This window comes from Carassius gibelio, chromosome B13 (assembly GCF_023724105.1).
Source record: "Carassius gibelio isolate Cgi1373 ecotype wild population from Czech Republic chromosome B13, carGib1.2-hapl.c, whole genome shotgun sequence".
Lineage (NCBI taxonomy): Eukaryota > Metazoa > Chordata > Actinopteri > Cypriniformes > Cyprinidae > Carassius > Carassius gibelio.
This window is the reverse complement of record NC_068408.1, coordinates 9665165-9683529: the sequence shown is the minus strand read 5'-3', so window position 1 is coordinate 9683529 and position 18365 is coordinate 9665165. Positions and strand designations below refer to the sequence as shown.

Here is an 18365-nt window from a genome sequence, read left to right as displayed (position 1 = left end):
TCCACTGCAAAGAGCTTCCCAAGGCATTGTGGGGAAAATAAAAAGGCAGTTTAATACAGCTATACTCTATTACAAAAAAAAGTGCTCTATGAACGCATCACAGTAAGAAATCATGGATATTTGAAATCAGACATAAATTGTGATACATAGTTCAAAAGTATTATTTTTAAAAATATCACTTATGCTCATCAAGGCTACATTTATTTGATCTAAAACGCAGTCAAAACAGTAATATTGTTAACAGTTTTCTATTTTAATGTACTGTAAAAACAATGTATTCCTGTAGTGGCAAAGTTGAATTTTCAGTGTAACATGTATTATCTAATATGCTGATTTATGATCAGTGTTGAAGACGGTTCTGCCTCTTAATTTTTGTTTGTTTTTTATTTGTTTGTTAAGGATTTATTTGATTAATAAAAAGTAAAACAACAACAAAATAAACCATATAGAATCTCCAAATAGAATCTTTTTTTTCTCCCTGTATATTTGATCAAAAAATGCAGCCTTGATGAGCATAAGATTGTAAACTATAGTTAGAAAGAAAGAATGACAGGCATGCAGACATACAGTACACAGATAAAATATAAATTATATCTAATAAATATATACATTATTTCATTGATGTTTTGTCTGGCATTTATCTGAATGTCATTCTAATGGCTATTAACATTTCCTACTTGACGTTTTTGAACAGTTTTCAACTTTGAATTGTAATTCTGCATTCTTTTTCACTACACTGTATATAAAAAAAAACAATTTCAGTTTTTCTAATTCAGAATTTCACAATTAGTTCAGTGTGTTACTTGCCATTTATTTGTAATTGTGAAGTTTACTAGAAATTGCTGAGTGAAAATATTTTTGACACAATTTTTTTTTTAATTCACTTCAAATTCTGAAATAAATTAACAAATGTAAAGGCTTTTTCCATTCATTTCTGAATGGTACACAACCCTGCCTGACAAATATTTTCTTTTTGAACCAGAGGTGTGTTGACACTGATTGTGGGGGTGTGAGATACTGTAGGTAAAGTAGCTGTAATCCAGACAAAGCATCCGAACGGCTGTTAGGGATCAGCTAGGGTCAGCAGACTAAGTGTCTTCACTCTCTGATCCCCCTGTCCATCTCTGTAGTGGATTAGGGCCGAACCCCTTATCTCTTTACCTTGATATGCTCCAGGTTTCCCTCTCAGGATAGCGCTGTATTTAAAGCCTGAGGTTTATTCTGGGGGAGTGGATGGATGAACACAGGCTTAGGGAGGGAATCTTCTATGATCACATACTGATGTGATCTGATTACCTCAGCACAAGCGGGGTAAAAGGAAATCTTAGCGTTGCATCTAGGGAAACGGATGAAAGTTTAGTGTTTTACACTTTCATGGTTTTATCATTGTCAAGATTGACACTGCTCTGGGAAGTTTTGAGTGTTGATGACATATTTTAGAGATCACAGTTGTTTGAGAGGAATCTAAATCTACAGCCCTACGGCAACTAGATTTGATATTTTAACTGAGCTGTGAACTCGCAGTCTGAATTGGAAGTGACACGAGAGAAAGATTGGGTGCAGTAAGATGGTAAACAGGCAAGAAATTTCAATGGCATGTGACAGCTGTAAACAGAGTGTGACATTGTTCAGCTAGTGATGTCTGATTCCTAAACAAGTTGAGTTTGAGTTCTTTTTCATCAATTGGTCGAAGTGTTTCATGAATCAGTTTGAATGAACTCACTAGTTATCGGTCTGAATCACAGAGATACTGTAATTCTGAGTGAATCGGACATCCAGACAGCTCAGAGTTTACTACTGAGTTAACAACTGACTCCCACACTGAACATCAGATTAATAGTGAACAGTTCTGACGCTCAATTCTGAAGCACTTTCATTTTTAATGTAAAGTTATAATGTTGCTTGGGAGCCGTAAATAGTTGCTACAAAATTATTCTTGTTCGTATATACTGTCTTTAGTTTATTTGTTTGATTTAGTTTTTATGGTTATTAATACTAGGGTGACTCTAAAAATGACTTTTCCAGGTTATATTTTGCCTCAAAAATCAAAAGAGAAAATATACAGTTTGCATAAAGAAAACACTTGTCAGGACTCTATTTATTTATTTTTTATTTATCACATTATTTGCTTGGTTAATACATTTTACCCAATTCTCCTTACTTTCTCATTATTCTAATACGACTCTCATTCTCATTCTATTTAAAAAAGATGAATATATAATTATATATATTATGAACAAATGGTACAATAATGAGACAATTACATTACAGTATTGATCATTTCAAAGGTAAAATGCACTTACAGTATTAGTGCTGAAAATGTCACAACAAAAAAATAATAATAATCATAACCAATTTTTTCTGTAACTGTTAGCAGTTAAAAATACACTTTTGAATGAAAAAAAAATAATAATCTAAAGTTGTATGACTTACTTTGTAGGGTGTTGTTAGGCCCAGATGTATTGGGAGGGTTTATTTCACATTGGAAAACAGCAGAATCACAGTAGGAAATTCTGCTGTGGTGTGTGTGTGACATGATTTAGTGAAAAGTAAATGGCAGCTGATAACTTTAGCATGTAGGACAAAAATGTCACCACCAATACATATGGCTTTTCAAGTTCACACACAGACAGGCCTGGTTTGGCCATCTATATATGTGTCTCTGTCCATTTTGAATGTGGGTCACATCTCGCTATGTTTTATTTCTTCCCCCTTGTACACCAGCATTATTCTTTAAAATCTGCTGCTCGTCTTCTGCAGTGCTGTATATTTCTGTGAACATTCACTAAAACAACATGTGTCTGTCTGAACCTTCATCCACTAGCTGACACGTTTAGCTTCTTTTATTATTATCCTGTGAGTCCTGTGCCCACGGGTCATAATGATTTGGTTGGACATCAACTTTTCACCCATCAGACAAATCATGACCATTTCAATGTTTTGCAGTCCTTCCATTTCCTGTTGTTCTGACTCAGCTGTTTTTGGATTATTGTTTGTTGCACGTTAATTATTTAGTAGCTTCTTCCAGTGTCCATTCAAACACAGTTCATATAAATATGACTTGACTTGGGGGAAAAAACTGCTTGCTGTTCTGTATGCTGGTAGATGCATTCTTACTTATAAAGTTAATAATTTAAAATGGGCTCAGATCAAGTTTCTTGAAGAACAATCACAATCATAAAAATTTGCACCTTATGATGTTTTCATTCTGTTACCCTTTTATTAATTTAGAGAAGCCAATTAGTTTATTATGGCTTTTGTAGAGAAATATCAGATCTTTATTTTAATGAAGCACATAAAATCCTAATTCTTCAATTAAGCAGGAATAGAATAGGAAATTTAATTATTTGATAAGATACAGATAAATATTGCACCTTCGGACAATAACAGAAATATAATTCATCCACTTAACTATAATTCTCTTTTTGTTCAATTTGTTGTTAAAAATATAATTAACTAGGCAAAGTAAAACTGCCTGAAAAAAGTGTTCCTTGAGAATTTGGCAGACCTCTTTGCATTTCTTTTGTGGGAAGCCCGTTAAAGTCAGTTGTGCACTATAAATCAGACTGCATTATGGGTACACACCAGTGAACTATATCTGGAATGAAATTGTTCACTAAGAATTTGGACAGAACTACAAAATGCTGACACCCTATATAGTGCACTATAGAGTCTCTTGTGAATTAAGGGAAATCCCTGGAGCCCTCATCAGCAGAGCATACACTGGTGGGCATCCATCAGCTGACAACAAATCTTTTTGAGAAATATTTCATTGTGACCATAAAACTGTATTTGGCATTATTTTTATGCGAAAATATATTTTTGCCCATATGACTTAATAATTTTGTTATTTGTGTATGTACATGTAGCATCGTATTCAGGATGACCCTTCACCAACCCCCCCACCCCCCAAAAAAACATGATTTAATTTGTGTGGTATATTATTTATATATTTACATTTGGTGGCACAAAGACAGAGTCACTGATATGTTTTTCTTTAAAATGTTTCTAAAAAACTAATGCATAGCACTTTGTTTTGAGTTTTTATGCTGTGATTTTTAATATAAAGTCAAGTAAGGTTTCCTTTATGATTATTTAATTTGCACATGCTGATGTTTTTTCAATCTCATAGTGCTTTTGTGCATTTTTTGTGATTGCTTAGCATAAGGTTTATACTTGACTGCATTTTTTTCCCCCTCTCATCTCACAAATGTTTTGCTTTTCTGTGGCTCTAATATAGCATGCATTGTTGCATTTTCATCCCACAAAAACTCAAAGATTCTCCAAAGATTTTATGTGTATCCACTGAAAAATAAAATCCTTCCCATGGAGTTTTTAGATTGATCTGTGATGTTTGCGTGGAGAGGACATCTCTCAAACATGTATGGAAAATATTAAGCAGTCTGAAGAGAGACGTTTGATCAGAGGAACCTCTTAGTGAGCTTTGACTGTTAACTCGGTTAGCTCTGACCTCTAGTGAGCCTGGCTATATCTCTACAGAAACACTTAACACAGCTCTAGATGACCTCTGTGGTTCTCTCTCCTTCTCCTTCTCTTTTTTCTTCTTTCTGTATAATTAATGCCCATGGAGCACATCAATTTACATTAAAAACAGAAATACGCTGAAGACATGATATGAACATAAGTCTAGTGCCCTCTGCCATGTTTTCTGCCCTTAAGACATTGTGTTATGCATCAGCATTCACTCATAGGGACATGTGAGTAACAAGTCTGTGAGTATTTATTCAGTAAACAGTTCAAGTTCATTACACTTTAAATAGGGGAGAGCAACACTTTGTTTTCTTCTCATTTGTATAGCCTAAAGCTTAGATATTTTGCTCTATTATCTTTGACATGAGTCAAAAAAAAACTTTTCTCGTATCAATTATGTAATTATGTGTGTGAGTTTAAGTATATATGTATAAGAATAATTAAGATTTTGAAGTGTGAAGTCTCTTATGCTCTCCAAGGCTGCATTTACTGATCAAAAATACAGTAAAAACATTAATATTGTGAAATATTATTGCAACTGATACTGTACAGTTACAGTTTATTAAACAGTCATTTCTATTTGGTACACACACACACACACACACACATACATTTGCTGCCTGTTAATTTGTGTCAAATTCTGCATTTGTCTGGAGCCAGTGATCCTGATGGAAGTCTAAAAAAATCCAAAATCTCCAGTAATCTTTTGAAAACTTGGCATTTCAACCCCACAAACAGCTCTGGTCATTTTCAAATCAATATTAATAAAACCACTAAAATCTAAAACCACTATATTATGGGTTAGCTGAAGAATCAGGAAGCATTGGCGTTCGAACATCTGTTTGTAAATAGTAATTTAATCTGTTTCTCTGTGTTCTGTTTACTATGGGGGAAAAAAGGAGCCAAAAATGTACTTGTCTTCTTATTATTCCAGACGGGGATTATTCTCAAGAGAGATAATAGGTTTATCAGTTTCTCACGCACATTCTTGACCCAAAGTTCAGGTCTGACGGCATCCAGCCAGCAGAAGAAATCAGTCAGTGATTCGGCCTGTCAGAAGGAGAGAGAGCTAGTAGACAAACAGGGAACGGATGAAGCAGAGTCTGACAGGATAAGGCTCAATGGATCCCCAAATTATTTGGTGTTGAAAGGCCCAGACGGGACATCAGGAGACACGGAGAGCACAGTGTCAGGCTGCTGAACAGATAGAGAGGTGAAGCAGACTCCTCAGCTACTCTGAAACCATGTGTTAATTGCGTCTCCTATCACCCTGAGCTGAGATAGACCTTGAGGGTCAGTGCCGCACTGCCGCCACTTGCTGAGCAACAGATGGGTTGTTTGTGCAAAAGTTGTTACATTTTTATAGTATAGCATCCTCACTAGTTCATTTTTGGATGCATAAATTGCATCAAATATTAATAAAGAAGGCCCACAATTCATATACAGGTGCTGGTCATATAAGTAGAACATCATCAAAAAGTTGATTTCACTAATTCCATTCAAAAAGTGAAACTTGTATATTATATTAATTCATTACCCACAGACGGATATATTTCAAATGTTTATTTCTTCTAATTTTGATGATTATAACTGACAACTAAGGAAAATCCCAAATTCAGTATCTCAGAAAATTAGAATATTGTAAACTGTTTCAATATTGAAGCCACCTGCCACACTCTAATCAGCTAATTAACTCAAAACACCTGGAAAAACCTTTAAATGGTCTCACAGTCTAGTTCTGTGGGCTACACAATCATGGGGAAGACTGCTGACTTGACAGTTGTCCAAAAGACGAGCATTGACACCTTGCACAAGGAGGGCAAGACACAAAAGGTCTTTGCAAAAGAGGCTGGCTGTTCACAGAGCTCTGTGTCCAAGCGCATTAATAGGTGGTGAAGGGGAAGGAAAAGATGTGATAGAAAAAAGTGTACAAGCAATAGGGATAACCACACCCTGGAGAGGATTGTGAATCAAAACCCATTCAAAAAGATGGGGGAGATTCACAAAAAGTGGACTGCAGCTGGAGTCAGTGCTTCAAGAAAACCTACGCACAGACATATGCAAGACATGTGTTTCAGCTGTCGCACTCCTTGTGTCAAGCCACTCTTGAACAACAGACAACATCAGAAGCATCTCAAGACAAAAAGGACTGGACTGCTGCTGAGTGGTCCACAGTTATGTTCTTTGATGAAAGTAAATTTTGCATTTCCTTTGGATATCAGGGTCCCAGAGTCTGGAGGAAGAGGAGAGGCACACAATCCACATTGCTTGAGGTCCAGTGTAAAGTTTCCACAGTCAGTGATGGTTTGCGGTGCCATGTCATCTGCTGGTGTTGGTCCACTGTGTTTTCTGAGGTCCAAGGTCAACGCAGCCATATACCATATACCAAGTTTTAGAGCACTTCATGCTTCCAGTTGCTGACCAACTTTATGTAGATGCAGATTTCATTTTCCAACAGGACTTGGCACCTGCACTCAGTGCCAAAGCTACCAGTAACTGGTTTAAGGACCATGGTATCCCTGTTCTTAATTGGCCAGCAAACTAGCCTGACCTTATTGTGAAGAGGAAGATGTGATATGCCAGACCCAACAGTGCAGAAGGGCTGAAGGCCACTATCAGAGCAACCTGGGCTCTCATAACACTTGAGCAAAAGGAGCCTCAACTACAAGTATTGAGTGTTGTACATGCTTCATTTTCATAATTTTTAGTTGGCCAAGATTTCTAAAAATCCTTTCTTTGTAGTAGTCTTAAGTTATATTATAATTTTCTGAGGTACTCTATTTGGGATTTTCCTTAGTTGTCAGTTATAATCATCAAAATTAAAAGAAATAAAAATTTTAAATATCAGTCTGTGTGTAATGAATGAATATAATATACAAGTTTCACTTTTTGAATGGAATTAGTGAAATCAACTTTTTGATGATATTCTAACTATATAACCAGCGTGTGTGTGTGCGTGTGTGTGTGTGCTCTTGTTTTTATGACATGTCAGGACACAACTCTGTAAAATGACATGGGTATGACACAGATATTACAAGGAGAAGGTGACTTATGAGGACATAACCCATGTCCCCATTTTCAAAACGCTTATAAATCATACAGAATTAGTTTTTTTGAGAAAGTAAAAATGCACAAAGTTTTCTGTGAGGGTTAGTGTTAGGTGTAGGGTTGGTGTATGGCCGTAGAATATACAGTTTGTACAGAATAAAAACCATTACACCTATGGGATGTCTCCACTTTTCACAAAAAAAAAATGTGTTTGTGTGTATGTATATATATATAATAGATCAGTGGCATGCTGGCTGATCTAGCCTGAGAAATAATTTTTTTATAATGCTATTTGAGCTAAAGTAACAACATTTATGACACAGTTGTTGTCAGATTTCTTCTGTGATTTTACAAACCACTTTGTTGGAACCACAACTGTTTCTGAGGAACTATATTGTTTAGTGGAAGAATACAGTTTAATTTATATCATTACTCATTTTCTCTGTTTTATTCTGTGAAACCTTACTATGTACTGTATATGGAATGACCATTTTATTAAAGCAATAAGCTCTGTGAAGCCGAGGTTTACACTGAATTTATAACAGCTAAAGGGGTTTTAGCAACAACACTCCTTGTGTTACAAATTCACTGTAAACCACAGCTTCTTGAGGCTTTTTGCTTAAATAGAACATTGGAATTATTTGTAGCATTATATTTTCCAACCATTTAAAAAAAAAACAATCTTGAGAACCTAAATTAAGTGATCTAATCTCAAACAATCCAATTTATCAACACTTAAAGATATTTTTCTATTTGAATGTGCTTTAAAATTACCTTTTAAAGGATTTTTAAAGGAAATTACCCATTGAAAAGGCACTTGTTTGATGACTCCTCCTCCTCTCCTTCAGCAATATTAAATATTAATCTCCTTCAGTCTATTTATTCTCAATCGATATGCTGTGTTATCACCAAGACTGCTTTCCCGTCGCAGCTCAGGCTCTGGTGATTAATATGGCAGTTAGTGGCATCATCTCTTACATTTACTGGTCAATGTGTCATTATTTCTTAATCAAGATTGCGGTGTGACGACCGCGGCACCTGCCACAGATGGCAGAACAGTGTAAATTATCATGTTGAAGCAACTTAATGGATCAGTAAATCTACAAGGAATTGGCAAGCACCCATGATAAATATAGCTAATAGACCACATTTTGGGATGCAAGACGGGTATTCACAAACAGTCATGTGAATTGTATAACAGCGGAGGTGCTGGTTTAATAAAGAAGTGGGTGTTTTTTTGGATGGATAAGTAGCGAGTGTTCAGTGTTGGATTTGTGTGCATATTCAACAGACTGTTGTTTGTAGTAACTGCTGAAAGTGTGGAGAGAGTTGAGCAGCAAACAGCCATATGGAGATGTTTGCGTTAGTTTTAAAGTGTGAGTACATATGCTAGTCTATGGCATGATTTCAAAGCTGAATCCTTTTCCTTCTTATCCGCAGGATTTCCCAATGAGCCAGCCGCAGAAATCGCCCTGAAGACCGTGCGTGACTGGATCCTAAGCAACAAAGATGAGGTAGGAGCAGTAAACCCTTCTTAGTTCACATGTCCTTGCACTTCAAGTTAGAGGAGAATACCTGGTTTGAAGGGCAGATGTATATATATATATGTAATAGAAAATGCTTGTGAAGAAAAGGATGTGTTGGAACCGGAATCCCTAGTCCATTTCTCTGATGGAAAATCAATTAAAGCTTACAGCTCTTCCAGGAGGAAAATGTGAAGTGGCAACTGCTCTCTCCAGTTGTCATGTTTGTCTCTCTCTGTTTACCTTTAGCCTCTACTAAAGACATATGATTACGCTTGGCTACACAACTTTGAGGTTTGAGCACTTTTTAGCAAATCATTAATGACCTGCCTATTCTTATATCTGAGAAACCAGTTATAGGCAACAAATTCCTCGTGAAATCCCAACTGCCTTGATCATCTGTGCAGCTAGTTATGTTCACACACTTTGAATTCAGCTTGAGCAAAGTCCTTACATGGTCTGTTGGCTTTTTAAATGGGATTGTGCTGCCTATTTGGTGCATGAAGGTAGGGAGGAAGTGTGGATAAAATAAGCAAAATGAATTTGTAAATCAATTAAGTCATTACAGTGCTGTTGAAAGACTGAACGCATGATTGTGTAGTGATGTTGACAGGTGGATGTGTTAATTAAGTGTTTGACTTGACGGCTTTATTTGTGATTATTTATGTCATTGTCTTTTCATAAAGATTGCGTCAGTATGTTTAGACCAAACTGACTGTAAAAAGCTTATTGCATGATTTGTTTTGACAGTCGTAGAAGTGGATAAATGAAATCCCCCTTAACTTTACATTAAGTGAAGTACAGCTGCTGACCTGCCAGTTAATCATCCTGTTGTTAGAATGAACAAGATCAATAACTCAATCACTCGGCAATCATAAACTGTAATGTTGTGCTTGCTCTTGAGTTATTTGACTTTGACGATGACGAGTGAATGGTACTGTGACAGAGTTTTTCAAAGGGGGTCTGTTGAACATAAAATAATTGCAAGGGATGTTTATTATTATTATTATTATTAGTATGTACTAGTGTATATTGTCACTTATTGTCACTTTTCTCTTACACTGCCCTTTAAATGTTCAGAAGTTTTGCACAATATTTGCACAAATCCTTATCATTTAGTGACTTTGCATTAATTAGGCACAACAGAAACTATGAAAACACTGTATTAAATATAAAAAAATATGCACTGAGGATAGAAAACCTATTTTATAAAGCCTCTTTAAGCTGTGTACTAATGTGTCTGTTGTGAACTAGCCTTAATTGGTAGACGATCTGTAAAGCTATAAGGATGTGTACAGTAATCTCAATAATTCAATAAATAAAACCTGGGCCAAGTTTAATTTAGTAATCAGGCATCACAGCTGCCAAAGGGGTGTCTAACTGTGAGGTCTACATACTGTATTGCTATTAAATTAAAACGTACATAAAACTAATCCATGCTGAATAATGAACTTAAATATGCATGATTAAGCTGTCCGCTCTAAATCTCAGACTTTCAGTCATGTAGCGCTGACACTGACTTTGTTTATATACTGCTGTAATCCATCTGCTGACCCCATTAAGACACTGCAGTTAGGAATTTGCACTGTGAGCAGTATTTTCCTATTCTCTTAATCCCAGGAAGCTCATATTTGCAATAAACAGAATTAAATTAAGACTTCAGCCTGCTTGTGAAGCAGCTATAGTACTAACACTTTGCATATGGAAAAAACAGAAGCCTTATCATGCTCAAGAAATCCTGGGTCTCCTAAAAATGAACAGCATTAATATGCATCTTTGTTTTTGTTTTTTTTAAATCAGGATGTACTCTGTGCAAGAGGAATTGTAAAGAGGAATATAAATGGAGTAGTTCTATGAACCACCCATAATCACACACTCTTAGAAAAGCATACAAACAAATAAAACTTTGTGGGTGCCACTCTCATTCCTCCGGGTTTCTCAGAATAGATTGCATAACAGATTTCTGAGCCACTTTTATTGAGTGGCCTTTACCTGCGGGAGCAGAGGGCAGTTTAATTTATTTTGATTGTTAGGCCAAAGCAAAGCCTGCAGGTTTATTGTGAACTGAAGGGAAGTGAGGATTAATTACAGAGTATTTAGCCAGAGAGGACAAAACACAGCAAGGGCCGTAAGTGGGATTTATTGTTCTGTTCTAATGGCGTGTCTTCACCCCAAGTCTTACCTGATCTTTTTACTGACTTCTATTATTGCTTCTGATTTATTTATTTATTTACAGCTGCTGATACTGCTTTCTCTGCATGTTTTCAGTTTTATTCCACAATACTGTCAGCAGTTTTTAGGAATATCACTTTTTCAGATATTTGCCTGATATCCAGTTTATTTAAGCACTTTATGTAACCCATTGTTTCAGATGATGATCAAATGATGAGTGCCTTTAGAAATACCTTTCTTCTGAGATTTTGATGCCTTTTATAGGTGCATATAGGACACAATGTGTTGAATTTCTAAGCTATCGTTCTGATACCTAAAGATGTTTTACAATGAACTTCAGATGAGAGATACTCTAATAATGCCCTGGTAATATTTCCACATAATGATGAAGCTGAGCATAACAACTCTTCTAAAATTATTCCTAAATTATTTATGAAAAAGGGCAGCTGCCTGAAGCTCTTTATTTGATGTTCCCTCCAGATGTAATCACAGTAATATTATTTCAGTTAAAGGGATAGTTCATCAAAAAAAATCTAATTCTGTTATCATTTACTCACCTTCATGTGTTTCCAAACCTGTATGATTTTCTATCTTCTCTGGAAGACAAAATAAGATTTGGAAAATGTTGGTCACCAAACAATTTTGGTAACCGTTGGTTATGTTAGTTATATGTTGGTACTGTTGTTTCGGTCTCAGGGGAAACTTCAACTTCCAGAGAGATCATTCTCATAGGTAATATGGCTGACTCCACTCAGATCTCTCACAAAATATTTAAAGATTCATCACTTCCCTTTCCAGTCAGTACAAGAGTCAGGAAAAGAGAGATGAGTTGTAAAATGCCTGACCTGCTAACCTCCTAGTCCAGGAACCAAGCAGTGAAACTGAGAGAAGAAGAGCATTTGACATGAACAAGTGACTAGGTCCCCAGATATTCTATTCTATTCTATTCTATTCTATTCTATTCTATTCTATTCACCACATTCCATTTTGTCAGTCATCCCAGAATACACATTTGAAACCCCATGCATGAAGTATAATTTGCTGTGCTAATAGCATTTCTATCTGTAACAGTGAGAATGCCATTACTGGCTTGGCATGCGAGAGGTGCATCAGTTCATCGGGAGCACCCTGGGACATAAGTGCATGTATGCACTACATTGTTAACTTCACAATAATGTGCATTAGGCCTGGCTTGTAAGTTAGAGCCCGGGCTCTTAGCCACCTTAAGATGCCTCCACTTATATATGTAATATATCATGGTACAGCCGTGCCGCAGCACCTCACACTCCGACAATTGTGATTGATGACTGAAGGTTAACCTTCGCGGGCCAGGGTGTATGTTCACTATACCGCATTGGGGAAGAGTAATGGAGATGGGGTTTTCTGATGGAAGCTGGGCTGCAGTGAGGAGGAGGTTGGGTTCTTCCCGCAGAAATACTCTATATTCTGTTTTGCCATCAGAGGAATACATTGCATTCTAAAATTTAATAAAATAGAAAAGAGTAATTATTTTTATTTTATATTATTGCTTTTAATTGTAATAATATTTAAACATACTATTTTTTACTGTATTTATTTAAATCAAGCAAAAAAAAAAAGTGAATAATTCTGTGACTTCTTTCAAAAACATATAGAATCTACACTTTTGAACCTCATTTCTTTATTTTTGCAAGTTAGATTTTTTTCAGCCTCTATAGATTCAAAGTATTTAATGTAATATTTCCAGTTTAATCGAGTACTGTTGAAACATCTCTTTTATAACACTCTCAAATAAGAATGATGGATTGCTGTAGATTTGACATAGAGATTTAATGTCGCAGAAACTATATTCCCTCATTTCAAAGGTAACTTCTTGAAAATCCTACCCACACAAAAAAGTGTTACAAACACAAAAGGGACCATAAGAATCCATCACCTCATCCCTCTAGGTTTTGGGGTCACGCTTACTCTAGAAGTTCTTCTTTTAATATGAGATAGATTAGCTTTGTGTTTATCCCTGCTCCAGTTCACCATGGTCCTGCTAGACTCAGAGCGCTTCTCAGAAGGCATTTGTGCCCTGTGTGAAATCATTCTGAAAAGCCAAGCAGTGGGTGTTTTTTTTTTCTTACCTATTGTGTTAAAGTTGAGCAAAAGCATCGAGCATATCGTCTTCAGCACTGCATGTTCCAGCTCTGTCATGATCTCTCACATCTGAGGGCATCAAAGTAGCAAGTCACGCTTTCATCTGCTCTTATAAGTCCAGACAACACTGCACCCTCTTTCTCTCGGATGTATTTCTCATCAGTATGACATCAGTCTGATTTCTATATGACAGACTGGCAGCCGTAGACATTCATTGAGCCCCCTGGCCCGACCAACATGATGGATCAATTACAGTGGCTTTCCTGTTTTCAGAGGTTTAATAAAATATATTGCTATATTTCAGTGCTGCTTAAAGTACAGGTTCCTAAACCAAACTATAGACCACATACCTGTAAATGTTGGGCCGCAGCATGGTTCAATAATATGTGCAGTTATTTCTTTAGTAAGGTTAGCTGAAATGGCAGAGAGCATACTCTTTTCATTTTATTCTTCCACATAGTTTGCGCTACAGTGACTATGCAACGATATTTTTATTCCAGTGCAGATATATAGGATGTTTTTTTTAAAGCAGCTCATTGTCGCTTTTTTCTTTTTGTGTATTAGTTATATCACATATATACATATGCAAATATATATATATATATATATATATATATATATATATATATATATATATAGTATGTATATATATATATATATATATATATATTGTATGTTTATACATTCTTTACTGTGACTTAACCATATTCTGCTAATAAACGATTAATCAGTCTTTTACATTATAGATTAATCCAAAAACAATTCAGTGTTTTCGGATTTACTTTTTAAATATGGTTTACGTCTTTGCTTTAGTTTTCTGATACTATATGTCCTTTTTTTTAAATAAAATAAATAAATGTTTGTTTTGATTTTATATATATATCCCCATATTCTGATAGTTGTTTAATTGTTTTAAGCCTCTACGAATTTGTTGTATTTCCACCTTATGAATTGAGCAGGGTTATGGGAAGAACAACTATTACATCTCATCTAAGACAAAACAAATCACGGAGTGTTTGGAGCAGCCTTTATAGGCCTGTTACACTGCCTGGAAATCTCTGCTTCAATCACAACCACTGATTGTCCATATGTCACCAACGTGCTGCTTCTCTCCTCTGCATCAAGCAGCTCCAGTCATCTGTTTGCTTTATTTTCCCATTTTCACGTGTAATTCGGTGTAATTCAGACCTAGACTGCTTTAATCTGCTGGTGAAAAATGCAGTGTGACACTTTATTTGGCTGCCGCCTGTAAATTTGCAACCAGCAGACGGTTTAATACAGCGTCTCGGACCCTGGTCCAGACGGCCCGCATCACCCACGCGGTTCTGACACGTGAAACAGACTGTGGAGATTCCCTGCTAATAAAACCTTGACTGAACCAGGAATCCATGCCATGCTCCGAGAAACTAAGCGTTACTAAGCGATGCTGTTGTCACTGCACTTGTGGCTTTTAAGGACTGTGGTCTTTTTCCTCCTGTTTTATTTTATTTTATGAACATGTTTGTTTATTTTATGCCATCTGTCATTTAAGGGATGCGGATAACAAATGCAATCCTCCACAGGAGCTCCGAAAGCTGAGATTCAATGGCAAATAGAAACAAATGCCTGTTGTGATGGCACGATTTGCCATCCGAACAGTAAATATCATTTCAAGTTCTGCAGGGACTCTGGCAGGTAAGACTGTAATATGACATCAGGGAGATAGTCGATGTCATTTCAGCAAGGAAGATATATTGTAAATGTCGACTGAAGAATAGGGCAGACTGGCATTACATTGTGGCTATTCCAAATAAACAGCTATGTATATATTACCTATAATCATCATTAGACTCAAGTTGAAGTGCAGTTAACTTTATTTAACAATGAAAATGAAGGATTATATGTTTATTTAATATATTTTACAATAATTAAAAACTGATTATAACTAACATTTGTATGTAAAATCACATCAAATTAGATAATTATATAAATATTTTAAACAGAATGCTTTTGCTTCTAAAATATGCTTACCATCTGCTTTTATGAGGGGAAAAAAAATAACTGAAGTGATTACAGTACTTTTTGTTTTCTGAGAAAATCCAATTGCCTCCATGTTGACTGTCATTTTTTAAGGTCTTGTTTCAGTTAGGAGGCAGTAGGTAGCATGGTAGCTTACTTGGTTTTGGAACAGATCTAAAGTGTTTTTTGGTGTGGAACGGTTCGTATGTCTTTCATTGATGTAGTTGGACACTGGAGACCAGGCGGGGGCATTCACTGTTTGCTAGACAGTGTGGTTCAGTTCAGGTGAAGTCAGTGAGAAAGACACGGAAATGTCAGATGTTTCTCCTCAAGATGCTCACCGAACTGAGACGCTGCCATCTCTTTTGTATCTCACGTTGATGTCACACCTGCCATCACTATGCTGAAGTCTGTGGTGTGCAGACGCATCCTAAGGCTAACCCATAAGACTACTTCTGCATTTGGAGTAGCTGCAGGCCTTTTTTGTTTTCCAGCCTTCACTTTTCAAGTTTGGGCTGTGCTGCCACTGAGAAACCTGCTCAGGGTGAGGTCAAGAGCAAGTTGAAGACAGCGAGATAGCTGCGTTGTTGTATATACACACATTACCATGATGGAGTAGCCGGTAGTACATGTTGGAGTCACTCCAGGGTTCTGCCACCAGAGACCTCTTTAAGCACTGCTCACTTGTTCTCAGGGTGTCCAATCAGAGCACACAATGCTGGGGGGGGGGGGGGCGCTTTTATTTTCTTCTCCACTGACATGGAACTATCTGTCTCAGTAGAAGAGGTCATAACCTGTTTATTTAACACAGCCTTCTATTACTTATTCACTGTCCCACAAGGAAACGGCTGTGGCTTTCAGAAAATTTGCGTGAGTGGTGGGATGTGATGCTATGTGTTAGCTGGTAGCGTTTAGCTGTACTGTTTATATTGTGATAGACTGTTTTTGCACAGATGTCAGTGGACAGGTTTATTCCCATTCAGAGGTTTGGGGTTGGTAAAATCTTTTAATGTTATTTTTTTTTCCTCTCTTGCACACCGAGGCTGCATTTATTGGACGAAAAATACAGTAAAAATAAATGTTTATATACGTGTGTGTGTGTGTACATATATATATATATATATATATATATATATATATATATATATATATATATATATATATATATATATACATATATATATATATATATATATATAGTGACGAGTCAGCTGCCTCCTCCCTGATTGTCACCGGCACCCCGTCCTAAATCGCCGCCCTTCACCAGGCTCCCGACTGGAGTGGGTGTGTGTGAGAGGAGGGGCGCTGGATGAGTCAGGGCTGGCGGCGTGTGATGGGGCACACCTGAAGGAAATGGAGCCTCATCACCACCGCTGTTTAAAAGCCCAACGCGCCTCTCCTCGGGAGACTGGTCTCTTCCCCTTGCATGCACGCTGGTGTCCTCGTGGGTCCAGGAAGGGTGCGTTGAGGGACTCCCGCGCCACAAGAGACGTGAGCTGCCGGACCCGTGATCCGGAGGAGAACCGCACCCATTTACACGCCCGACGGGCCAGGATGCAGGGCCGTCCATCTCCTACCAGCGCCGTGGCCAATGAGAGAGATGCGGCCGCTAGAGGAAGCCGCCGCCCCTCGCGCCCCGGACCGAGAAGGGGAGCGCGTGCGGCTGCCGCACTCCGCTCCTTACCTGGACCCTTCCTCCATGAACACTGCCCGACCCACACGAACCCCGCAGCATGACGAGGACACCAGATTCCCTGTTATTTTGGACACTTTCCCCCTTTGGCCACCTTTATCCCCTTGTTTTATTTGATTTCTGTTAATAAAAGCCTCTCAGAGGCCTGACGCCACGCCCACTGTGTCTGTCTTGTGCTCCTCCCGTGACAATATATATATATATATATATATATATATATATATATATATATATATATATATATATATATATATATCTGAAAAGCATCGTCAGATTAGTCAATCTGCCATCAGTGATACAACCGTAACATTATGAAGCGACGAGAATACTTTGTGCACAAACAAAAATAACGACTTCAACAATTCCTCTCCTCCGTGTCTCTCCCAATCAGTGTAGCACCATTTTTGCAAATCTGAGCTGTATGAAGGTGGGGGCATTGTGCCGATGCACTGTTTTCTTTCAAAACAAAGTGTAAATACATGTGAAAAATGTATCCTTGAGGCACGGCTGATACAGAAGAGCATACTTCATAACGTTACGGATGAATCACTGATGGCAATAGGACTGTTCTGACGATGCATTTCATACTTTACTGGACCTTGACAATGTTATTTATTTGGCAGTCTATGGGACAATCTCAAGCCTACCGGTTTTCGTCCAAAATATCTTAAATTGTGTTCAGAAGACTAGCGAAACCTTTACAGGTTTGGAATTACATGGGGTTAAGTGAATAATGACAACACTTTTAATTTTGGGATGGAGTATCCCTTTAACCCAACCTACTAGGCAGTAACCCAACCGATTTTTGTTTAAATCATGACGTATTACTGTCACTTTTGACCTGTTTAAGTCATCCTTGCTAAATAAAAATATTTAATTAAAATAATAGTTAACTGGAGTAAATTCTGATAGAGTAAATACTGTTCTCTGATAGAGAACAGTAGAGTGATAAAGGCCTATTTCATCATATTCAACACTCCTCCAGCTGGCACGCTGGCCTTACACACGTGAACTGATAAGTGCAATAGAGTTGAACAAATTCAAAATATATAACCCATGGTTCAAAATAATGCATTCTCACAGAATCAAAACATAACACGTACCTGAGAAAACACAGTAACAAAGTGAGTTGATATAGACCTATTCCAGCATATTCGACACTCCTCCTGCTGGCGCTGTAATAAAACACATTTTTCACACTCTTCACCAACATCCAACACTTTACTTGATATTAAAAAATGTTATTGCTCTTAATATATCACACATTTCATTAACAGACAATTACAGCCAGAATGACAGAGCTATCAATCACACGATTT

General features: G+C 37.1%; 1 protein-coding gene across 4 annotated transcripts in view; it reads left to right on the top strand.

The window, feature by feature from the left end:
- macrod2 (mono-ADP ribosylhydrolase 2) overlaps positions 1 to 18365 on the top strand; it is a 501746-nt gene that overhangs the window by 355642 nt on the left and 127739 nt on the right. For all 4 annotated transcript variants that reach the window (XM_052572472.1, XM_052572470.1, XM_052572471.1 and 1 more), the window contains one exon: positions 8980 to 9053. In XM_052572472.1, coding sequence (XP_052428432.1) covers positions 8980 to 9053 — 74 coding nt within the window. The remainder of the gene's footprint in view (positions 1 to 8979; positions 9054 to 18365) is intronic.